At 39.0% G+C, this 25,496-nt stretch overlaps 2 protein-coding genes across 4 annotated transcripts; one reads left to right on the forward strand and one right to left on the reverse strand.

Moving 5' to 3' along the window:
- Nucleotides 1-125: 125 nt before the first annotated feature.
- Nucleotides 126-10,473, reverse strand: wdr31 (WD repeat domain 31). Of its 3 annotated transcripts, XM_063898185.1 has the most exons (11): nucleotides 10,205-10,473; nucleotides 8,362-8,445; nucleotides 4,857-4,927; nucleotides 4,362-4,494; nucleotides 4,061-4,135; nucleotides 3,823-3,967; nucleotides 3,411-3,511; nucleotides 3,138-3,205; nucleotides 2,285-2,426; nucleotides 1,733-1,895; nucleotides 126-1,641 (listed from the first exon to the last, which is right to left on the reverse strand). In XM_063898185.1, exons 3-11 carry the CDS (start codon nucleotides 4,901-4,903, stop codon nucleotides 1,439-1,441), a joined length of 1,077 nt encoding a protein of 358 aa, XP_063754255.1. In that variant the 5' UTR covers nucleotides 4,904-4,927; nucleotides 8,362-8,445; nucleotides 10,205-10,473; the 3' UTR covers nucleotides 126-1,438. The 3 variants fall into 3 exon arrangements, with proteins under 3 accessions (XP_063754255.1, XP_063754253.1, XP_063754254.1); XM_063898183.1 differs by lacking the exon at nucleotides 8,362-8,445; XM_063898184.1 differs by lacking the exons at nucleotides 8,362-8,445; nucleotides 10,205-10,473 and adding an exon at nucleotides 5,581-6,027.
- LOC134874159 (guanine nucleotide-binding protein G(q) subunit alpha) lies at nucleotides 8,322-22,839 on the forward strand. Its single transcript, XM_063898186.1, has 7 exons — nucleotides 8,322-9,414; nucleotides 16,026-16,210; nucleotides 17,979-18,133; nucleotides 18,391-18,519; nucleotides 19,149-19,278; nucleotides 20,222-20,375; nucleotides 21,184-22,839. Exons 1-7 carry the CDS (start codon nucleotides 9,279-9,281, stop codon nucleotides 21,372-21,374), a joined length of 1,080 nt encoding a protein of 359 aa, XP_063754256.1. The 5' UTR covers nucleotides 8,322-9,278; the 3' UTR covers nucleotides 21,375-22,839.
- Nucleotides 22,840-25,496: the final 2,657 nt, after the last annotated feature.

A 25,496-nucleotide genomic window follows, 5' to 3' on the forward strand; every position in this document is an offset into this window, starting at 1 on the left:
GTTGGAATACTTAAATGTACTCTCCTGAGCGAAATGAAGCAAGCATTCATATTAAATGACACGTTTGTAAGAGGCATATTATATATATGTGTGACCAAGTTAAAGATCTCAGTTGATGCAAGGAGTGACTAGACTACCAAGATTTACTAAGACAAAACATTATTCATTAATTGCTTCATCATAGTGTCTGAAACGCAGACAGATACAGTTAACTGGTGTTCAGAGTGACGAACACCGAGACAGTACATTCTCACAAAAAAAAGAATGACCTTCGGTTTGTCACTACTTGTAATGATCACTGTCTTTTACAAAAATAATTAACCTGGATATCCACAAACCAAAAAGGAAAATTATGCAATTCTTAAAATGATCCTCCATATTCAATTTGCACTTCAAATTCAAGTGTTTACACTTTACTCATCTTCTGACAATAATCAGTAAAGGTAGGAATGTAACGCGTGTCCAAATGTCACTTACTTAAGGCTGCTAATATTAACATTAGCATTTGCTGGCTAAACAAAAGCAAGTCTGGATTGCTAATCCTAACAAAGTAGTCAAACAGCTGTTAGTATCACAGTAGAGACACCATATTAAAAAATGTTGATCAGAATTACTGGTACCAGGTTTAATGTTAACCGGTTGTCGAAAAAGCTTTCTTTTGTATTTGCAACAATATATTTGATTCCCGTTTATTCATTATAAACAATACTTAACTAAGAAGCGGATCTTTAAAAAAATGTAATTCATTGAATTCTACCTGGAAACAAAACCTAATTTCTTAACTTTCTTGTGTTGTACTGTAGGTAGGCATGTGTTCCATTAGGTTAATGCTACAGCACAACTAAATATTTATCAACATACACATGTCGCACATTATTCTGTTTTGGAGATAATCATATCTTTCAACACAGTGATTGACTAACAAGACTGCTAGTCTGATTGCACATACTACAGAAGTAATACCTGACCAAATAGTGGATTATTTTGGCTCTTTTTCTTTTTGGATTGCTTCCCCTTTTACACGACTTCTTCTGCATCAAGATATCGTCCAGACATATACTGTATATCCAACCCCACCAATAATATCCATACAACCTGTCCATGAAGCATCTTGTCGGATCCTCCTTGCTGAAGAAGATTATGAAACTGAGAATAATCCCCCGTCTTTCTGATTTGGTAGAGAAGGCAGCAATCCAAGCAGGGCCACCTGGGGGGTTTGCGGGACAAGAGATGCATGCACGACATTGTCACCCTCATGCACTCCTTTACTCAATGGCCTCCTTTGTCAATCTTCACAGTATGGCAGTCTCATTAAGTACAACGTGCCTGTAGAAATAGGTCAAATTGTGAAAATATATTAAATGAACTGCCATATTGTCCATATCCAGTGATAGCGCTCACTGTGGCGTTGGCTGTGCACAGGTCAGGGTTGGTGCTGTCAGAAGCGTGCCACAACTTTTACGTCCAGTTCACCAGCTCCACCTGAACTTGGCCCAGAATCCGGATCCAAGCCTAATCCGTGGCCCAGCTGGATATGATGGAGGCCGTTGTTGAAGCTGGCACACAGCAGATTGGCAGTGTCGGTGGGAGCCAGACAAACCAGTGGACCAGCACCATCCAGAGACAACGTCCCTAAACAGACTGAATGGATGAAAAGTGTCAGAGAAAATCTGTATTTGTTTTTATATCAATGGTTTTTATATCAATGTTTCCATGCTCAAACAGATGTTACCTGCGGTGTTCTGATCCCAGACTTTGACAGAGCTGTCATGTGAGGATGTTGCTACCTGAGCTGAACCACCAGGAGTCGTAGGCAGGAACATACAGCAGGCGGTGGTCTGGAGATGACCTCTGTACTCCACCACCTTACAGCCGGGCTGGCGCAGGTCCCAGAGCTAATAATACAGACACAACTCCACTGACAACAAAGGACTGTCAGCAGTTTTAAAACTATCTACATAAGACAGTAGCTGAATTGGAGATTTTCAACTTAGAATTTCATTGGGGTGAATAATTATTGCTATATACTGTTGCTAACACACCAAAAGGACACATAAGACCAAATATTTCAAACTGCTAATGAAGAAGCAAAACTCAGCCCATATCTGCACAACCTTAAGCACATTCACAGACTGACACTTTTTTGCAAAACCTTTGTTAAGACATCTCTCTACATTAGAGACAGCAATCTGATATGTCATCACTTTGTCATTTGTAGATACTTCTTCTTCTTACTGTATATCTATACAAACAAAAATCACAAAAACAACAGCAAAGGTCTCACCGTGGCTTCACAGCCCTGGCCTCCGAAGCCATTGCTGCTGGACAACAAGTAGTGTCCGTTTGGAGAAACGTCACAGTGGGTCTGGATGTATTGCTTGGCAGGAAAGGTATTGGTCACCTGCCATGCACGGCTATCCCACACTCTGTCAACATACACAAACACTTCATGTAGAACTACATATTTTCCTCTCAATATTTGTTTGTATCATAACTTGATGAATTAATACAGATACAAAACTCAATCAAATAATGCCACTTACAAGGTGATGGAGTAGACGTCATGTCATTGTTACATATATACTGCTTAAATACATTGCAGGATCTGTCTCAATATTGAAGCGAACGTGTCTATTGTGGTATTGTTTGATGATAACCCTGTTTATAAAAAGAGAAAACACCTCTTCTATTTACATCTCTATTTACAACATCTCAGTTTCACAGTTCAAAAGGCCCAGCATCTCCTCACAAACAGTTGTCTTCATGAGGTGATGTCAGGGGTCAAGGGTTTGAAGAGGTTAAGTATAAGATAGTTATACAAGTAGATTAAATGACCTACTCAAGTCTTGGTAAAGATGACCTTTTAGTGATTTATAATTACATAAATACATTACCATTTGCAGAAAAAGTGGATTTCTATTGAATGTTCTTTCCCTGCTGCAGATGGCACATTTTCTTCTACAGTAATATAGTTGCAGTAGTAAGTCAAAAGTCAAAGTCCACTTTATTGTCAAAGTTTCCACATGTGTTATACATACAGAAAAATGAAATACCGTTTCTGGCAGTCCCACAGTGCAAATATAAACAAAAACATATAACGTAAAAAGATAAGAGCATAGATTATAGTCTTTCTGTACCTTATGGTCTTATCCTCAGAAGTCTGGACTAGGGAGGAGCTGCCTGGTACCCAGCACACATGAGTCACCTGGGCAGAGGAGAGAGGACAGTGGAAAAGTTTAAAGCCTGCAGGGCATGAACTCAGGAGGAACAGTCAGATTGAATGGCTTATTGATTTGATTGTTTTTCCTTCATGTTCAGGTAGACACATCAGGCGATCCACCGTGCTGGAAACAATTCGTAGGTTATGGTTACATGGTTATGCACACAAAAGCACATACGGTTATCCTCACCAGGTTCCTAGAAACGTTCTGTCTCTGTTCACATTTTGCAGATTCTATATCCCACAGGCACATCCAGTTGTCACGAGAACCAGTACAGAGCTTTCTCCCTTCTACAAACCAGCGAAAAAAACAATTCAATTTGATCATTGCAGATCAGGAAAGGAAGACTAAAGTTACTAAGTTGCAATCTACATCATGTTTTATGAGCTCACAGGGACTTAACCTTTGACCTTAAGTTCATCCTTAAGACCAAATTTAAAGAAATGTCTTCAAAGAGTTAACTCAGACATCACGTTTACGAGAAAAAGGCGGACCAAGGCAACACAGACCTCCGTGTGTGTGTGTGTGTGTGTGTGTGTGTGTGTGTGTGTGTGTGTGTGTGTGTGCGCGTGCGCGTGCGTGGGTGCGTGCGTGCGTGTACCAGGACTGATAGCTAGTCCATTGACCACCAACTCATGCCCACAAAATTCCTGGATAGGTTCGTCCCCCTGGTTCAGGTCCCACATCAGTACAGTCTTGTCCCGTGAGGCACTAAATATCCATGTGCTGCCTGGATAACACACCACCTGGCAGATAGATGGAGGCGAGGAGAAGATGTGTCACGGTTCTCAACAGAGTCACACCTTTATCAGTCTTTGCACACATAGTATTGACGTTACCTTGGTAACCTCTCGGTTGTGACCCTGAAAGGTCTGGCACATCCGGCCTTGTTTCCAGTCGTACACCACCACAGCCTAAAGGAGCGGACACACACATGCTTATACACTAAAATATTTGCACACAATAATCAAGTTAAATAAAAATAAAAATGTGAACTGTGCATTTTTAGTTGTTTCATGTATCAGTCATTATAATTATCTTCAAACTGGTACACTAGTTTATTTATCACCCTGAAGCCAAAAAAAAGACATCGCCAACTTTGCATTATTTTGGATAAATGTGGTACATCGAATAAATTACCTGGTCACTTCCACCGGAAACACAGAGATCTGGGCTCAGATTGGTGACAGTGTTGGTGGACCCTTTATGGGCAAGTTCATACTGCACCACCTGACTGTCAAAGGTGTTATCTGACTTCTCCCCCTCAGTTGTCCTGCACATAAAACATCAATAAAATAAGAAAATCACAATTTAAATATATTCAGCCGCAATTTTAGCCTGTGGTATATCTATCTTTATTATAATCACATTAGGTTCCTTTACAGGCTGCGCTGCTGAAAACCCATCTGCTTAAGAAGAATTATTGAGATGAATGCAATGACCTGTACCACATTTGTGAATTACATGTCCCACGTTAACACATAAGTGTAATGCTACTGACTAAAAAATGAGTAAACTCTACAGAAAGCTATTTTTTTTGCTCTAGTCTGAAAGGCCCATGAACAAACACTCTGGATCTCATTAGTATGAAGTAAACAGTGAAAGGATAAATAACCTTATATAAAAATGTCTCACCTGTAGATGACAGACCTCTTGCGAAACTTGCTCTGTAGTTTTCCCATTTCTGCTAGGAACCTACAGCCACACTGAGACACAGAAAGAAATACTATAAAATTAGAAGAAACATAGTGATTTATCCTAAACTGGACTAAATTAACTGTTGATGATTTTGGGCAATGGATCAAAGCACACAAGTATACCATTGGTATGGCTAAAATCATAATAATTCAGTTTGAAACTTCAATGCTTCGAAATGTAAACAGCATTACTCGCTTCACATCTTTTGAAGGCCAATAAAATCCCTGACAATTAAATTATGAAAAACTACTAAAGACTCGCCTACACAAATTACACACCCCAATGTAAAAAGAAACAGCCTCTTGCTGAGTTTTGCATTGCATAAAAGTGAGACAGAGGAGTTGCAAAGTGAAATTAAACTACACGTCCTCACGCAAACACTACTTTCTTTCACAGAAACACACGCACCGCTAAGCTCCTTCCTCGTTATCCTGGCGTTCTCCCTAAACAATCGACAGGAAGGAGAGGGCTCAAATCCTATTAGAGCCGCATCATTACTGTCACAAGGAATTAGTCGCTCCAAAACACCTGCTATAAACTGTGCTGGCCAACATTACGTAACAACTAAGATTTTCACCCTTATGTCTTATGGTGAAATTGTTAATGGCTCCTAATTGTAACGTCCAAAAGTCCTGCAGATGAATTAATAAAGATTTCTTACCTGGCAGGTGTGGTCGCTGTGTGTTGCTGAGGCTGTGTGGCTAGCTCGCTAGCATGCTAACTAATCTTTATCAGTCATGCCAAGATAGATTAAAGTACTAGCAGCCACCCAAAGTGTATATACAAACGTCGAAACGGTTTAGAGTGGTCGTCGTAACAATCGAGAAGCATGTGCTATAAACTGCCATGACAGTAAGTTGCCCTAACTCCGTGGGAAAGTACACAGTATTTTTACTACCACAGACACATCCCTCTCTCCGTAGCGACCGTGAAGCAGCGACGCTTTGCTCGTATCTAGGCGAGGGCTTGACCACGTGACATGGGGCAGGAAGTGATCGAAAGCGGTCCCTTACAAAATAAAACTCTGATTTACCTTGGAATCAAAACGTGCACATTTTTGCTGGCCATGTTTCCAAGGTAGATAACTCATGTGCACACCACATTATTTATTATTGCTCTTTGTACATCTGTTGGTAGCCTACATTAAAATAGCATTGTCTCCAATAACAGTAATTAAACACATTCACAAATAAGAACCATGTCAGCATAATTTTAAGCCAACATAATGGATTTCATTAACTGGAATCTTACTTTTACCAAGATTATGACAGCACGTCGCAGGTTAAATGTTACTGGCCTGTGTTTGGTTGTCCCTCTACAGAGCTTGTTGGTTGACTTTCATTACAGGAGCAATGACTCCCCAAGCTAGAAATCTTGGACAAATTAGCAAGGTCCCAGGACAGCTAACATTAATTCTGCAAGAACTGTTTCACAGTTTTTTTCAATGTAATATTTTCATGTACTTCATTGTTGCTCAGATTAAGTTAGATACAGAATGAAAAGATAAGTAATGGCTTTGATATCATGAGCTGAATTTAAACAAATACATTACGAGTGATGAGTCACTTGGACATTTTCCGTTTAGATGGTCTAAATGGACGACCTAGTTAGTTAGTTAGTTAGTTAGTTAGTTAAAATGACTAGTTAAACTGTTGAAGTAGTTTTTTCAGGCATTTTAGGCCTAAACACTGTTGAGTCGAATTATCTAATGGTATAACTAATAAAAAAATACTTAAATATGCTTCAGTTACCAAATTAAGGTGTGACTATTCCAGTTACTGGTTTTACTTAGTATTTTCTTGGTGTGTAAAGGGGGAACAGTAACACAAAAGGTTTCCTGTCCTCGCACAGGTGGGGTAAACCTGATCAATGGTTTATTATGGATTAATATGACTTGACTTGCTTTCTGCACTTGCTTTGATTAACATGCATTTGTAAGGGAAGAAAGGCAAAACAAAAGCAGCTCCTGAAGACAACTGCTGGCAGTTCACTATTGAGGCTATCGCTGGCTTGATGCTGATTTACCTTACCTTACACATACTGTCACCCTGACTTGCAGAGATGTATGTCACACGCACTGCTGAAAGCACTGAGAATATACAATGAGGTAGTATGTTTATATTTTTTATGGTGCAGTTAAAAAATCTTGAACTTTTCCCTGCGAATGCCCATCTGTGTATTAGACTTAAAGCCGTGCCTAAATTATTTGAATATCAGTCAGTCTTACAGAAGGAACACAGCATGTGATCAGTCACAAAACAAAGCTGGTAAGCTTTCAGGCAGTCCTCAAGCACAAAAAGCCTTTAAACCAAAACTGTTCTGTAAAGAGGATCAACGCTCACTCTACAGCCGTGGTTCTTGAACTTAATATGACAGACATCCAAAGTACAAATTCAGTATGTTACTTGGGACCCGGGCTTATTACTGTTTTGATTAGTTTGGCAATGAGAAGTCTCCTATGAGCCCAGGAATCACTTAAAGCCCCCAAACTAAACAACACACAAAATACTGTGTTGACTTATATCATGATTGACTGACAATGAGTGGATAATGATTTCCAATTATTGAGTTGTGGAAAAGACAGAAGTAAAAAGGACACTGATTTACTGATAACACTAATGGCTCGGGCTGGAAACAGAGGAGATGATCATAATGGAACAACTGTGGATATGTGATATGGCTCCACCATCCATTCATCCACTTATCATTTCATCAATCTGTACAGTATGTGTGTGGGCCTTTTGTTAGAATAATGGGACTAACAACTGCTGTGTTACTGTCCAGTTGGTTAAAGGCATATTGCACAGAGGATATACTGTATATGATTCTTATTTTATTGTTTTATTCCGTTTTTTAATATGACTATACTATACTATACTTATATATATGTATTAGGGGAGGTATCTGACCTCTCCTGCAAAATGTTCAAGCTTTATTTTCTGTTTGTCTTTATGTGCATGCCATTGTAAGATATACAAGTTTGGAAAGAATTTAATGGGCACTTGTAATACAACTGCTTTTTGCAATAAAAAGCCAATCTGTGGAATGAAGCCCTAAACTGATTTTGTTGAGATGAAGACGTTTTATTTTGAGGCTGTCCTCGCAATGCCAATCCAAAACGATTATAACACAAATAGAATAGGGAATATTTACTGACCTGCATACAGGTGTATGTTATTGTCACCACGGTGCTATCTTAACTACAGTAGGTATTAATCTTGCAATGGGAAAAAGTTGAATGTATTGTATAAAAAAAATAAAATCATGCATCGTCATAATTATGGACATAGTGGTCTATGGTGACTGTGAGTGACGACTCTTCCCACAAAGTCAGCACAAAAACTGAGTTGTGTCCACTATTACGCCCACGCCCTTACAGAAAAAAGGGTTCAGCTTCTCCACTCATACACATTTTCTCTTCCACAGGTTGGGGTATAAATACTTGTGTGGCGTTTGTTTGACGTGACACTCCCCCCTTGTCGATATGAAGCGGACGTCACCCTGCCAGCGGAGGAGTGGATGGCCTCTGTAATAAAAACACATGAAGAGAATTGAGGAAAAGGAGAAGATTGGCCGGGGGAAAAGGCAACAACACGCCGTTTTTTTCCTTTCTTCTCACCCTTCTGGTGTGCCGTGGACGTGAACGCCTCTTAAGACAAACAGGGATATATTCTGGTCGCGGCATCGACAGCTCCGGCTGAAATGCCATGTTATGTGTGGCTTTCATGGTTTTTTTGAGCAGACAGCGAGAGATAACTGTACTGTATCCCAGCCTAGCGGATTGGAGTGAAAGTCCGCCATATTCTGCTTTACCACGCCCGGGAGTGGAGCCATTGGAAAATAAACGGACAGCTTTATTCATGTGTTTTCCCCGTTGCTCTCACCCACGGACGATTACTTGAACACAGGCGATTGTGTTGATTGAAAAATAACAACATTGACGACTTTGGAGAGAGGGTGGCAGGGCACGGAGGGCAATGCTTAACGAGATCACAACGAGCAGTATTGAGGATGTGTCTTAAAAGGATCTGTTGATCATATTGAGAAGGAAAAGCAGAATACACCAATTAATATTGTACAGATATTCAACCCTGCTTTGGACACTATTTTGAAGCTCACGGGAAGCCCAGAAAGCAAACCGAAACGGGGGAATGGTGGGTCAATAATTTCTAAACTATAACAATTTCCTTTTCACCACAAACTGTGCGCTTTTTGGGCTCATTATAAAGGGCGTCCACGCTTTTTTACCCACACGTAGGGGATCACAGGCCTCTGCTTTTTTATTTTTTACCCCACCGAATTCAAAATCTGAATGAATCAGTAAGAGGGAAAAGTGCGTGTTTGAAAAAAGGAGAGAGAATGACCCTGGAATCCATAATGGCGTGTTGCCTCAGCGAGGAGGCGAAGGAAGCCAGGCGGATCAACGACGAGATCGAGAGGCAGCTCCGCCGGGACAAGAGGGACGCACGCCGGGAGCTGAAACTGTTGCTTCTCGGTAAGCTCCCCGGGGAGAAACACGGGGCGGGAGAAGAGTGGGAAGAGAGATGCACAGCCCAAATTCCTCTCACCAAAATACCTTTGTCGGATAGGGGGCTGGGTGTCTAATAATGGGGCTCCCACCTGAGTGAAGTTGGGAAGTGGGAGGTTGAAATACCTCGGTGTTGTGAGTCGACTGCACAGATTGGCAGGTCAGCAGAGTGAGGAGATGCTATCTAGCCAGGCACAGCGTAAAAAAACCCAGTTGATTTGAATAACTGTAACCTGCTAGAAAACAAATGTGTCTACCACTGTTACCTCTCCATGCATTCACCTACCTAACAGCCACCTGTGCAACCAGGCCTACAGGGCCAGCACCAGGTGCTGTGCTTGCAAGTGTGTCAAACATCGGCAGGGCCAAAGTCTAGCGTTTTATTGGGGAGTAATCAAGGCAGCATTGCAGCTTAACACCTAACCCTGGCAGTGATTATATCACTGTGCAAGTGTATGGTGCAAGGTTACAATCTTTTAATGTAAAAAGAGGCTTATGTGATGGTATGCTCATGCACAAGCCTTCTTATACATTAATCCATTTGAATGAATCTCAAATTAATTGAATCACCATTCAAAATCATACAACCGTAGCAGAGACACACGAGTTGGAAACGTCTTGGTGTGCCATAGACGTATTATCTCAGGGTATCCATGCATTTTTACAGTGTAGACTTCTGTTATGGGGCGGCTGTTAATCATGTCTAGAAGTATTAGCCATATTGGAGACATTAGAGGAAAACAAGTCATCTACTCACCATCCAGTTTTAAATTAGATTTGCAACGAAAAGCCCATTAGTTGAGATGACTGTGGTTGTTGAGAGCGGTGCGAGAAGCCTCTCTTCCTGTTCCTCTGTAAGTCCCTCAGGAAATGCATGGAGGAGAAAGTGGTGGAACAGCCTAGCATTTAACATCACATTAACCACACGACTTTCTGAAGAAGACATGCAAGGCTTTTATCTTGTTAGGGATGTTTTAGGATAGGTTTCCCCTATGCCCTCCTGTTAGTAAGCAATATTACAATGAATCCCCCTTAGCATGTTTGAAGGAGCTGACTGCCAACTCCCTATAAACAAATAATTGAGTTGTTGTTTTCCCCTAATCTCTTTTAATACCCAGTAATTCGTCTATTACGCAAACAGCCAATGAGCTCAAGCAAAAAGTTATGAAAGTTTGAGGATGTAACTAGTTCTCATAAGACATATGCTTGTTATTCAATGAAAAATCCATATTCTCCTGATACAAAACATTTGATGGGCAAATTAATGATAACGATTCTTAATCAGTATGTATTTTTTTATATTTATGATGTTGTTGCTGCTTGTATTCCAGTTTTCTTATAATAAATGTTGAATAGTAAGCAGAGTAAAATGTTTCAAGTAATGATGAACCGTATGTGTGATCTCACATCAACATGCTTGTGTCTGACTTCATACAACAATTATGATCACCCCTCTCAGTACTGTTGGAATAGTTAACCAGAAGAAATTGTGCATGCTCTTTATGGCTACATTAACCCATATGCTGTATTGTGGGTTTTAAAACTCACAAATTGCTTAAAGCCTCCTGGGATCCAGCACAAAACTCTCCCGTCAATTTCAGAAGATTCTCAATTTGTTCACTTTTTAAACATTTCAAGCCTTTAATCCGGCCTTCCTGTGCACCACTATCTATCGAGGCATTCTGTAATAGTAATGGAGTTTTAACTGTCACTCACTTGAGCTCTGCAGGGGACCAACAATACAAAGACAGTAGAAGAGTTGTTGCAGTAAGAGGAGGTGAGAGGGTTTAATAGTGTAGACTCTAGAGCTTTCCGGAAAACAGACATAAAGAGTGATACCAGTTAATGAGTCAGAAATAATACAATCATCTCGATAAATATCCCTACCAGCATTGTGAACATTACACATTCATGGAAAATGAAACCACTCGTGATCTTTTTACAAGGAAATAAAACAAAAAAAGGCTTTTTTTCCACCTGTTAATGCTCAAAGTTTTAGGTTAATCAACAAGGCCAACAACTTTTCCACACAATGCACTTGCCAAAATGTAGCTGTATTAACACATTTTTATATTTTGCAATATATACCAACCTTGCCAAAAGGTTAATAATAAAAACTGAATGAAATAAGATACTGTAACTCAGTGGTACCAAAACTGCCGCACAAAACAAAAATCGTTGTCTGAAATAAGTTGACACAATTGTGACTAATAACATTGGTAATTGCTGCATTGCAGTGCCACCTGTGCTCATCTTACTATGTCTGCTCTGAAAAACGTTGGATTCATTTGGGAACTAAAGCAAAATTAATGTTAGCCAGAATTATTCATAAAGCAAATGAAACATGTTTTTATTTCAAAAACATGCGTGACAGAAACAGTTTTTGAACCACTGCCATAACGGATGGACACATGTAAGCCAGGGTAGAACATTAAATACCGTTTATTGAGTAAATCTAAAGCAGTTAAGCAAAACTGTTCCTCAACACCCACCAGAGCAGTAACTGAAATTTGGGCACACCTCCAAACAAAGTTACAATTTGTCAGATTAAAGTGCCGCATATAACATCAAGAGCCAGATACGACCTTATATTTGTGTCAGAGAAATTAGTCTGCTGTTAGGACAGATCCTCTCACAATGAAGCAAAAAAGCGAGTAGGTGCAGTCTACACATTTAGAATTTTCTTTAGGACAAAAGTCTGCACAAGTGACCTTGTTTCTTTTCCAATTGAGGAGGAGGAGTGGCCAATGCTTAGAGGGCACTTGACTAGTTGTTGAGATAAAGAAGAGCACTTCTCCTTTACTTTAGATCATTCTTAAATGTGCAGACGATAAGGACATTCAGCTTAAAACGTGGTAAGACATTGATGGTTATGTTGAAAATGATAAACACCACTAGACTTTGAATGTTATGTTGTTGTGACATTTCTAGGAAAGTGAACTCTTTGTAATGACATTAGGTCTAAAGAGGTGTAAACAGCGGGGAAAGGCTCCATGGCATTAGCTGAGATTCTACACCTTTGCAGTCATGGGAAGTTCAAGATGAATGGAGAGGAGTAAAGCAGCAGCTTAGCCTGAGAATGGTTACACAGTGTCTGGTGACTTTAAAGTCATAGGGCCATGTTTTTGCACATTAGCCTACTAACTGCATGCTTTAGGATGCTGACCATCCTGAACATGCTTTAGCCTAGAGGGATATTCTAATTTAAAGGCTGTCATGTTTTTTAGTTGGTTTCGTATAAAAGACATTTCTGTGGATGGCGACAAAAATCATATCTGTCATGTTTGTTGATGTAAATTGAGTAAATAGCTTTTACAACTGTAGTAATTGGAACTCCTTTCAGTGAGCTTATAGTGCAACACAATTTAAAGGATGCTCTGTCATCTAATCAACTGTCTAATTCAACTCTCAACGTGTTTGTGTTTGTGTGAGGGCAGTGTTTCATAAATACAGTATTTGTAATTAGAAATGTGTTTCCTCACTTGAAGACGTTTACTGAACATAGACAACACACTGAACTGAAACTACTGAAAGAGAACATGCAGGGCGGAGAGTTTCATAGGATGGCAGTGTAATTATTGGAACTTTACCTGTCTAAGTGGATTCAGATATTGTTTTACGCTGCATTCCCACATGCATTGCACACATGTGACTTCTATTTATTTAGCACTGAGGACTGAAACATCTGTTGTCAGTCAAAAGGGTTAAACATTAAAAGTTTTTATGCTCTTCTCCACCTGCTTAATTGATTTAACATGTTCAATTATGAAAGTGGCACAGCCTAGCTCCAATCCTCAGGAGACCATTGGATCTAGTTTATGATGCCTGTCTCCCTTAACACACTTACACAGAGAAAATCAAAGGCAAATGGGACGGCAGGGTTGAAGGTAAATCTGATTTAAATCATCAGAACAGTTATGAACAGTTGAGTTTTTGAAATTAGGCTACCTCTTTAATTCACAGAAAATGTAATTGTGTTCAACTTTCACAGCTGGATACCTTTTAAGAAAATCATTGCAGCATCACAACATGTTTGATCTGCACTGTTAACTGTCATATTGTTTATATCAACTGCCAAATACATTTGCAAAAGTGCAGATCTACCCAATCACTGTCAGCTGCACTTATCGGCCCAATTAAAGCTGTGGGAACTTTATCAAGGCTTGGACTGAACAAAGTCCACCTGCAACTTTTAACAAGCCTTTAGCAAACACATGGTTGTAATTGTAATAGGAAGCACTTAAGATGTCCTATGGTTCCTGACTGAATGCAGCCAAGTTAAGTGGAACTATACACATTGCAATTAAAGATTAAAACTAAAGCCAATTGTATGATATATTATGATTCAATTTCACTATAGCAAAAAATAAGACAGTGCAGTGGAGTTAAATACTTTAATAGTATCTGTATTTGCTCAGGTATTATTCAGGTTTTGCTTGGAAATGACCGGATATAAACAGAATCCATTTTAAACTTATGACTTTGTTTCTTATTTACATTAATTTATCCTTAACTTAAATAACTCACATTAAGATATAGAGATATACTGAATGCTGAGGAGCAACAACAACAACATTTTTCTAGTAGCGATCTTGGTACACTCAGTATTTTTAATTCAATTCATGTCTGCCTTTTTATTTGGCTGATAATGGCTTAAGGCTGCCTGCCATTAACACTGAAAGTATTTGACACCCACAGGAGTGAGTTTCTTAAGAAATTAAGCAGAGTTGACACATTTCACTGAATGAATGTGCCAAAAAAAAAAAAGATCCTGCTTATCTAACTGGGCCGGAAAGAAGCTAAATTCATTGGTCACACCTATATCTACAAATGTGATGCCATAATGACTCTGTTTTTACCATAACAAGGGCTTATTAGTTCACAATAAGAACCAAGCATTGTCTAATCCTTGTAAAAGGCTATAAGAAGCAGGTTCCACAGTCCACTGATACTGTGGTGCATTCATGGGGCTGTAGAAACGACAGCGTCTGGTTGCAATCAAACAGCAGCTTTTAATGGAGAAAAGCAAATTCATGTTTGTTCTACCAGTTTAAAGTTGTGACAGTCAGGGTTGTGAACATTTGGCAGCTCACGTTTAAGTCTCAAATGTCTAGAGTAATGTAAATGCACCGCACACAGAACTAGCTTTTCTTTGCTTTTATTGTCTAATTTCTCTGAATCTGAACATGTTCATGAGTCCTGGGGCAGATCAGACATACTCCTTCAGATGCTGAGCCTTTATACCAAACTCAAACACAGGGTTAATGCTTGGTCACTGCATTTGTTTGAAAGGTGACTCAGCAGCCTCTAATGGCCAGCAAACACTCAAACCCTGCATACTTGCTGTCTCTCAGGCTTCTTAATGTCTCTCATTGGTGTAATAGAGAAAAGCCATTAAAACCCAGATGTGGTCAAATGAACCTTGAAATATTTAGAGAAATTGTTCTCCTCAATATTTTAAGGCTTTTAAATTGTGTTTTTTATTATGCTGTACTGTTCCACTTTGCATGTTTAAAAAATTGAATGTGGCTATGTTTTATGGCCGACACCATAAGTCATTAACTCTTGTGATTCACACCAGTGGGGCAACAACTACTACTTGCCATTGAGGTTAATGTAATAGTTAATTATACCGTAGGTGGACTGATCGGGGGTGGAAAGCAGGTGGTGACGAGTTCACCCAGGCTTTGGTGCTTCAATTTTAAAGTGATAACGTAACAGCATAAGCATGTAGACATAACGTAATTGAAAACCTAATTCAACATCAAAAGTGTGAGCATGTATGAACTTTGCCTAGGCCAGACTTAGAAAGTCAAATACATTTTAAAAAGTTGTACGAGAATAAATATTCAGCAACATGCATTTGGGCACATGGTAGCCTGTACTCATTGCTTCATGCACTTTAGAGAGTGAGTTTGTAATTAGGATTTTGAATTAGGATTGGACCTGAGCATATAAATAGTCTACTTATTTTAGGCTTTTATTAAAGAGACAAAAATAATGCTTTACTCTAAAGGTTGTGGTGTTTTAGCAAAATTAAAAAGTCTTGAGTATGTTTTTTAAGTGCTTGAGAGACTCATTTGTCGTTGAGTTTTATATTAAAGAATTCAAAGTCCTTAAAACAGAGAGTTAAGGTAACGCTGGAATGCCGCACACATTCCTTGGGCATTGACAAGCACAACACACACTCCTTCCAAAGTCACTCAAAAGTTAGTGGTGAGGTAGACTTTTCAGCTGCTCTGCCAAGATTCTCAATGAACCAAAGAGAAATCACACCTCAGTTCTTCACACCCAACAGTCCCTGTCACCACGGAGATCAGGGAGATGTTGTTCTTGGTCTCTCACCAGACCAGGCAAACAGGCTGAGAGGAAAAGAACCAGCACATAATATTATGTGTACTGTGTGCATGTGCTGTACTGTACATCTGTGTGTAATTTATACATGCGTGTGTTTTCCCAGATAGGATGTTGTGTTCAAATAGCCATGATTGAACTTTTTTAGCATAACAAAAAGTCCTTATAACCCTTGTAAAAATTGAACATTGTTTTGTTTTTTCCCTTTCTCTTTTCCGTTTCAGGCACTGGGGAAAGTGGGAAGAGCACATTCATCAAACAGATGAGGATTATCCACGGCACCGGGTACTCTGATGAAGACAAAAGGGGTTTTACCAAACTGGTCTATCAGAACATATTCACAGCCATGCAGGCCATGATCCGAGCCTCAGAGACACTCAAGGTGCCCTACAAATACGAGGCCAACAAGGTAAATAAGAACCTCTCGCTCAAGCCATTTCAAATTCCTCAACTGAAATAACGATTGTTGTGACTGCTGTAAATAATCGTTTGGGATAAAATACGCTACGAACTGGCCCCAGTGCCCTTGTATATTTTTAGAGTGCAGTCTATCTTATTTGGAACAGCCATCCTTAATCATTTCCTGTCCCTTTTGACACTTCCTGTGTCCTTATAGCACTCCAGTCCTTTATTGCGCCCTTTGTGTATTAGTGTTTGTCTGTGTGTTTCAGTGCACTCAGATATAAACTCAAACACACATATGCAAATACACGTTTGAGACCTGCCCTACACTGCTCACACAAATTTGACCTTACTTTTCCCTAAATAGCCTTTCAGTAGGTCCTTTTATTTCCTACTTTTCACCCTTTTAATCATGGCTTTGGAGCTGTTACAGTAACCAATACTCGCAGTTTAGTCCGTGTGAGAGTGACATCGTCTCTGCAACATTCTCCTTTTGTGTTTTTATAAATCAGATCATTTGAGGTGACAGCTGACCACACTACTTCAGCTTCTCCCTGCCTGGCCAATAGTCCAGTCACATCGCTCTTTGAAAGATTTTGTAGGGATTGGATTACGAGGGCCTGATAAATAATTGAGTATATTTGAATGTGATATCCTTAGGTCAGATTTGGGAACAGGAGCTAGTTACATTTTTATTGATATTCAAAGAAAAAAGCGGGATGAAAATGTACTATTCAAGGTGATATCAATATTGAATATATACTGTATATATTAATATTACATATTTTGGATATTATAACTGTATTAGAAATATTATGTTGTGTTAGGGCTGATTTGCTCACACTTTCAGCACTGGGTTTTTTGAAATGGCTCTTATGTGTATATAACTTGAGCAGACACTTTTTGCATCTCTGGTGTTTCGGTCTTTATTGTCCATGAGAACTTTCGCTTCCCATCAGACACACTTATGAAAAATGAAAGTAAATGTGCTGTTTCAGCCAAAGCATCTCGCGCACTTGTCACAATATAAACCAAGCACATCCTTCAAATATTTAAATACATAAAAAAAAGTACAGTTCTGTACTAAAAAAAAAAGTATATAAAATATATAACAATGCCTGTAATACTTTATATCCAACATACCTCTGCCTTCATAAACATGGGGCTAAAATGAGAAGTGGTATACTTCTGACAAGGGAATAGACTGACAATGCTAAGGAAGTGAAAATGAAATCTGTTGATCATGTTTAGACTGGCTGTGTCCAGGCACATATAGTAAATGTCATGATTGTAGGCTTATCAAGCCCACCATCGAAAGAAATATCTGCAAATTCCATTCCGTCTTATATGACATCTTAGAGTTCATTTTATGATGATCTTTTATGTTTATATTTATTTATTGTTTGAATTAGTGCAATATGCGAAAGTAAAATTCATGCACATGTTAATCTCCTGTCATGGGACACAGGAGAGTTTAATGGGAATCTGGGGCGGAACAATTTCCACTTAATTGCCCCAGTGGGATTTGGCCCTTGGATTTTAGGTCTAGGCTGAGCCTGGGGGTGTTAAGTTATTCCAGGTTATTGAATATGTGAGCCAGTGATAAAATAAACCAGATAATTAGGACTGCAAAACTTGATGTTGAATGATAGTCACTGTGTGTGTCATTGAAGTTTTGCTAAATAAAGAAGAACTTTTTGTTTGGTGTTGTCAAACAAAGATGTGTGTCTCAGAAAGTCATGGCAATTTTTGTCTTTGTTTTTTTCCCCCTACAGGGCAATGCCAACCTTGTGAGAGAGGTGGACGTAGAAAAGATCACCATGTTCGACAATCCCTATGTAGATGCAATCAAAAGCTTATGGAATGACCCAGGCATCCAGGAGTGCTACGATCGAAGGAGGGAATACCAACTCTCAGACTCCACTAAATAGTGAGTATTGTGGGAACAAACGAAGGCTAATAAAAAATCTCAGGGCAGACTTTTGAAATAAGATTAAGCTGAAATACAAAACTTCCTAGCAGCCACTACAGTTATCAGGATCATCATTTGAATTATTGCAAATTAGGTTTTCACATATATAATATAAAATAGGTTTAAAAAATGTGTGTACACGAAACATATACTCCGAAAGGTTTCCCTGATGATAAATACACACCCTGGTTAATTTCCTTACTCTGTGACCATAGTTACCTGAACGCGGTCGACCGGATTTCACTGCCATCCTACCTTCCAACCCAGCAGGATGTGTTGAGGGTTCGAGTCCCAACCACGGGAATCATAGAATACCCGTTTGACCTGCAGAGTGTCATATTCAGGTCAGTCAAGAAATGTATTCAGAATCAGAAAGCATAAATGCCCTTTGTGTACTCACCTTAACAAAAACTGCTTTTTATACAACAAATGTGCAGGAATACGGTAAAGAAATAAACCAGTTTAGACCTCATAAAAATAATAATCCTCTACTACCGACTTATAGGAGAATACATATTTTAACAATGCTTTCAGTATAAAGAGTCCATCAAATCTTACATTCCCAAACTTTAACATTTAAAAGTAAAATAGCGTTCTTTACTCAAATAAATTTAGCAGATTTAATTGTATTCACATAAGCAAATTGACCATCAAAGGACAATAAGCTTGTGAAATATTAATTACATCAATACAGCCAAAATAAAGCTTTGAAACAGCACCTCAGTGAGCCTGCTGTTTCACTTTTGATTATTTAGTATATATTACAGCAAATTCCCCTATGTCATATCAGAAGTAGAACTCAATGCTGATGTTCTGCTTTCGATCACACCCTAGGATCAACAGTCATCACATTTTAATCACTTTTGTTTAATCAAATAACTTTCCTTAAATTGTATTGAGAAGAGAATCAAGCAGATTGGCAAACATTTTGCTCATAGTGTTTTCTCTGTCCCGGGCGCTGCTGCCATGACAGGATGGTGGATGTGGGAGGTCAGAGGTCGGAGAGGAGGAAGTGGATCCACTGCTTTGAGAACGTCACATCCATCATGTTCCTGGTGGCCCTCAGCGAGTACGACCAAGTGTTGGTGGAATCAGACAATGAGGTGAGCCATAAAAACACACACACATTTCAAAATACATTGACAAATACTGAGCTAAAATGTGTTGTTATGGGGATTCTTAGTTTCACATTGTTAAAAACAGCACTTTAGTATTGCATGTGAAGTAAAAGTTGAGTTCCTCTGATGATGAAAAGCTTATTTAACAATGGAAATCAGATTCTCCTCCTGCCTGGCCGCACTCCACCTTTTTCCCTTGGAAAGCATTTGTAAATGATCAGCCAGCTGTTTTGAATACCGCCTCGGGCAAAATCACCTTCTTAAGAGGTTATAGCAGGTGTGTCAGTTTGTTAAAGTGTATTAATGAGCAGCTGTGCGTTCATTATGTGTGTGTTGTCTGTTTTTGCGCCATGTGTTTCCCTTCCTTTGTTACTGCAAGCCCTGTAAACTGCAGAAAAAGAAGACATTAGCTGCATGTCCTCCTGCATGTCATTACATTAGCTTTTATAATATTCTGGATATGTTCTTAATACTCTAACGCAGCGTACACACGGTTCCGTTGCGTTGACGCTTGCCGGTGGGCTTGTCTGGCGTTTGGGGTTAAGGCGACCAATAACCGATCACATTAATCTCCTGCCTCGGATACACATACATGCGGTTTGATTGGCTAGCGCTTGTGCTGGCATATTTGTGTGGACGGGCCGTACTGCACTCACAATGTGATATCTAAGGCTTGCTTTTTAGAACGGTTGGTTTAGTTAAATTAAACACAGAATTAAAGTGCAACAGCCATATGAAACTTTCAAAGACGCCATGGTTGTATCGTTCCGGCTCTCCCTCTGGTGCGGTGAACGTTTATTAAAATCTGTCCTTAATGAGTATGAAAGGCCATCTTTTTAATTAAATAATTAACTCTCTCTCTCTTTCTCTTTGTTTTCTCTCTCCCCCACTTTCTCTCTCCTTACACACACATTCACTCTCTCTGTAGAACCGGATGGAGGAGAGTAAAGCTCTGTTTAGGACAATAATCACGTACCCCTGGTTCCAAAACTCCTCGGTCATTCTGTTCCTCAACAAGAAGGATCTGTTGGAGGAGAAGATCATGTACTCCCATCTGGTTGACTACTTCCCAGAGTATGACGGTGAGTGACAGCAGCATGGTGTCCACTCAGCCCAGCCCAAACCTATCAAACCTCTAAGACAAGCATGAAGCTCTTCTTGGCTGCTAGTTTGCACACTTTAACTGGAAAGATCTTGCTCAATTCATATGATATATAAAAACTAAATAGATAAATCAAAGTTGATGTCAGGGTTGCACTGCTATGAAATAATATTCACTATTTACTGACACGCCATACTGCATTATGCTGGCAAAAATAACACCTAAATACCAATAGTATTATATTGACATATTTCTGTTAGAATATGAATCTGCATGATACAGTTTATCGGTCAGCTTGTCAGTATCTGACAAGAATTGCTTGAAAATGTATCTGCCTGATACTTTATGCAGTGTTTGATATATTGATGATATACAAAGTGCCTAAGTCTGATATTTCCTTCTTTACAAATATACATCATTTAAAAAGATCAAATGAATTCAAACCAATGAATTTATCAAAGGAACAATAAACTGCTAACAGGGAGGAATTAAACGACCCACTGGCGCGTCAACATGGATGCTCCAAACTTGACGTTATTTGTGTTGATTTTCAGTGAACAAAAAAGCATTTTTTAAATAAATATTTGCATCTCCAGAGTAGAAAGTAGATTGGATTTGAATTGCAATGAAAGAAATGACACTATTAGCCAATAGTTCATATTCAAACAATGTGTTATGGTATAGTTCAAAAGATGGCTTCACTTTAGATGAAAAGCACCAGCCTGCTAAAGAACCATATCCTGTCAAAACTATATTTTATTTATTGATGCATGTCTTCACCTCTGCAGGTCCCCAGAGGGATGCCCAAGCAGGACGGGAGTTTATCCTCAAGATGTTTGTGGACCTGAATCCAGACAGCGATAAAATCATCTACTCACACTTCACCTGTGCCACTGACACAGAGAACATCCGCTTCGTCTTTGCCGCCGTCAAAGATACAATCCTGCAGCTCAACCTGAAGGAGTACAACCTGGTGTAGAGCAGGGCTGTCAGCGGGAGGCCCTCGCCACACTCTGACTGAGGCAATCTGTAAAAAGATAGATCATATACACGCACGAGAAGAAAATCTGAGAAATATAATGGTTGCATAATACTAATTTATTTGCCATTTGTTGATCTCTTGGTCCCCAAGGTTAGCAAAGTTAATGTTATCTTGCTATTAAACGAGTTGATGAAATGTATAGAGCAGGAGGGGGGCAAGACATTCAGAAGGGTTTGCGGGGATATGCTGTTGAATGTTAACAGCAAAGATCTTCATTTTTAGGCTTTGCGCATTGTGAATTTTAGTTTTGATCTTTGACCTAAAGAAAGAAACTACTTTATGCACTCAAGGTTGTTTTTGTCTGTCAGTTTGATACATCAGAGCTGGAGCAAATGCAATTCGCTCCCTGCCTCCTGCCTTTTTATAACCAAAAAGAAGAATTCATTCCTTTCCCGTTTGTTAAATCCGAAGCTTGGTTCTGACCTGTCAAACTGGAAAAGATGCAACAGATCTGTAACTGCAGCTTTCATTTTCCTGCACAGGATTGATTGGCAAGTCTCTCGATAAGTAGGCATAAACTGTGATTTATTTTATTTTATTCTATATTGATTTGGTATTGATGACTTATATAATTATTATTTTTAATACATTGCATTGACTTTGTTACAATCCAATGAGTACATTTAAAGGGGATATAGCCCGAGTCTTGAGAGTCACAGGCTTTAAAAAAAACTTCTGAGCTTTGAGCAAGGAGATCAGGAGGTACACCTGCTTCGCACACATGGGAGTCAGGGACGTGATTATTTATGAGACAATGTTGTTAATTGATTATGTTAAACTGTGCCACATTAACGCTTTTTATTATGGGAATCTGTGTATTTATTGCCAATGTCAAAACAATTCAAGAACTAGACTCCACTTTGTGATGTTTACTACTTAGACGAAATGAAAAGTGTTGAGGACCGGAACAAGAAGTGTTAATGAACGCAGACTTTACCGACTGACCTATTGATTGATCGATCGACTGATTCCTGCAATTAATATTCCACACAATCAATGGTACAGCCCCCCCCCCTCCCCTTACCCATCCTTGAGCTGTCCAATCTCAACCCAATGCAAACCCCTTCTCCTAGCATACTCATTATCCTGTCACATTTAAGCTATGTCTTTATACTTGCGCATCACAACCCGGCTGTCCTGACTGTTGTAGTTCAATAGCAGTGAAGCTGATTTCTATATAAAAGGGCATAGTGTTGATGATCAGTTTACCAAAGTAAGCCCTTCTTCCTTCTGATTTGCAATTTTTTTTCTTTCCCAAGCTACTTTAAGTATTTTTTGTAACAATTCCCCAGAACATAAGCCTATTATTTACATTTATTGAGGCATAGTGCAATTATGAATACTATAATCACTGTAAATACATCTCTCTCTCTCTCTCTCTCTCTCTCTCTCTCTCTCTCTCTCTCTCTCTCTCTCTCTCTCTCTCTCTCTCTCTCTCTCTCTCTCTCTCTCTCTCTCTCTCTCTCTCTCTCTCTCTCTCTCTCTCTCTCTCTCTCTCTCTCTCTCTCTCTCTCTCTCTCTCTCTCTCTCTCTCTCTCTCTCTCTCTCTCTCTCTCTCTCTCTCTCTCTCATATATATATATATATAATGTATATGTATATATATATATATATATATATATGTATATGTCAGCATCTATGTTGGCTTTGTAATCATTACTTTTTGGGCAGATTGAATGTGCAGTATTGAAAATATGTATCTATGTAGTTGTATTGGATGTTTTTGTTTCCTTTTTTCAAGAGGAGAATGTACATTTTATGTTTTTTCCAGTTTTTCAGCAAAGAAACATTGCTCAGCTTCATAATGGCATAAAGAAGAATATTATTATCCAACAATACATTGATTGGTATGCCGGCACTTAAAGTAGCTTGTTTGTTTATTTTACTTTTATATGAAAAACTGCAGACTGGATCCAATCGACAGGGCTAATTGTAATAGTTCCTAACTGGCTTCAGGAACAGAGCACTTGTCATATAGGTGTAATCACATCACCCATCGATTCTTCTTTTATATTTAACTTTATGACACAGCGTCTCCACAAGTATTTGTTAACTTTGAGACCTCTTAGTGTTTCGCACATCTTGTGATCCTGAGCACTTCCCACTCCACAACCAACCACATCGTGTTTTATTTACCAAGTAGCTCAAAAACCTTAAAGATGAGATGTTATAATCTGATTGTTGGTGGTAACAAATGGAAATGCCATCACTTAACCACATATGAACCTACGCTCTGATAGAAACTCAGTATCGTAGTCTGTCAGTCACATTCACAGGTGCTTTTATATTTAATGTGAATGCTGCTCAACAGCATTCCACTATTGTTCTCCTGTTTTTTTATTCTTCAATTTCATCTTATTTCAGTTCTTCCGTACGTGTTTTGCCGTCCAATAACTTCAGCATACTTTCAGCTACAATAACCATTCCAATATCATAATATTCAGCCTTTTCAGCACATAATGGGAAACTTGTATTTTTTTCAAAACTTGTTCAAAAATATTCAGCTATTTCAACTTTTTTTTAAACATGTAACCTTTAAGTCCTCTTTAACCTAAACCGTGTGCAAAATAAAACTCTTTCCACATACTTTCAGCTAGAGACTTCATTCCAACTTTAAAATGGTCACAAGATATTCAGCTATTAAACCTGTATTCTGATCAAAAAATGTGTCAGGCCTGCTCGAGAACCTTCCTCATATAAAACTGACCCACCGTTCTGGCCCAATAATGATCAGCTTCCCCATACACTCCAATGTTAAATTTGTCCAGATCCTTCTTCAGACCAGAAAGGAGTAAACTTTAGATAAACTGCTGTCATGTCCATTAATACAGCTACAGACACCATTCAGCTATTCAAATAATCAGTTTTTCTGCATTTCCAGCCAAGTTCAGCAACACGTGTGCAGCTTACAGCATTCACACGCATTTTCAGCAGGAGAGGATTTTCTAGCTCCTCTTGATTTCCATCACCATTTCATTAAAATGTACAGTATTATTTTATTTATAAGACATACATAGGAGAAAATACAGATCACGTGTACATATTGCCTTATTAAGCTGTGCCTCTGAAGTCCCATACAAAGGCACCTGTGTTTTTATGAAATGTGAAGCTAATGCAGCTGATACTGTCCCGTTGTGAAGCTGCAGGATTGTTTGGTGTTGGCTTGGTGGTCCCCCTTTGTTATTCTGTGCTATAAGAAGCCCTGGCAACGGCTTTAAAAACGTAGCTAATTATGACATCATTGCAGGACAACATCATAAGTGAATTGTAATCAGAACACACTTTCTATTGATTTCACAATTTTGTCAAATCAGGTTCATATCTTGAAATCCATGCATTGTAATACTGTGTTCTAACTGATGTGATTAGAATTAAACATTACACTGTACCACAATCTGGATTTTTTTCCTGCCATATTTTACTTTGGATTGGCTTCTACCAGCCACGTTGGCAGGGAACAAGACCACCCTCATAGATCCAGATGTTTTCAGACATTTAAGCTTGCTGGTGACATTTCTTACCAGGATGATTGATTGTGGGCAGGCAACAACCATTAAGCTAAATTCAAATCCACAGTATACTTAAAGGGAATCTTACAATAACCTCTAACCAACAGTGTGGCCTAACAGGATAATGTAAGGGCGGACTCATCACATATTTCATTCAATGCTTAAACTGTTAATGTGGTGCTGGTCATTTCCAGAGAAGTTTTGAAGCTTGACTGTAGTTTCAATTTATCAGTGTTGATGATCACTTGTTGTGGAGTTGCAGTAATCAGTAACTTGTGTGCCTGGCTGCTGTTATAAAGTGCGCATTTACACTGCCCCTGCTACTTCAAAGGGACCCGGACATATTTCTAGTGTTACAAAAAGCAAAGGTGATAAAAAAAAAAGAAAAGTCTATCTTTTTACATCATAAGAAATGATATTGTACTAGCAAAAATAAAATTGATGATTGGATTTGTATAATAATTTGAAGCACAAAGAGCTGTTTCCAAGAGAGTGACGTGTTCATGTTCACATCATTTCTCTGAGGGAACAAATGTGAGTTGTATTCAAAC

This window comes from Eleginops maclovinus, chromosome 12, assembly GCF_036324505.1.
Source record: "Eleginops maclovinus isolate JMC-PN-2008 ecotype Puerto Natales chromosome 12, JC_Emac_rtc_rv5, whole genome shotgun sequence".
Taxonomy (NCBI): domain Eukaryota; kingdom Metazoa; phylum Chordata; class Actinopteri; order Perciformes; family Eleginopidae; genus Eleginops; species Eleginops maclovinus.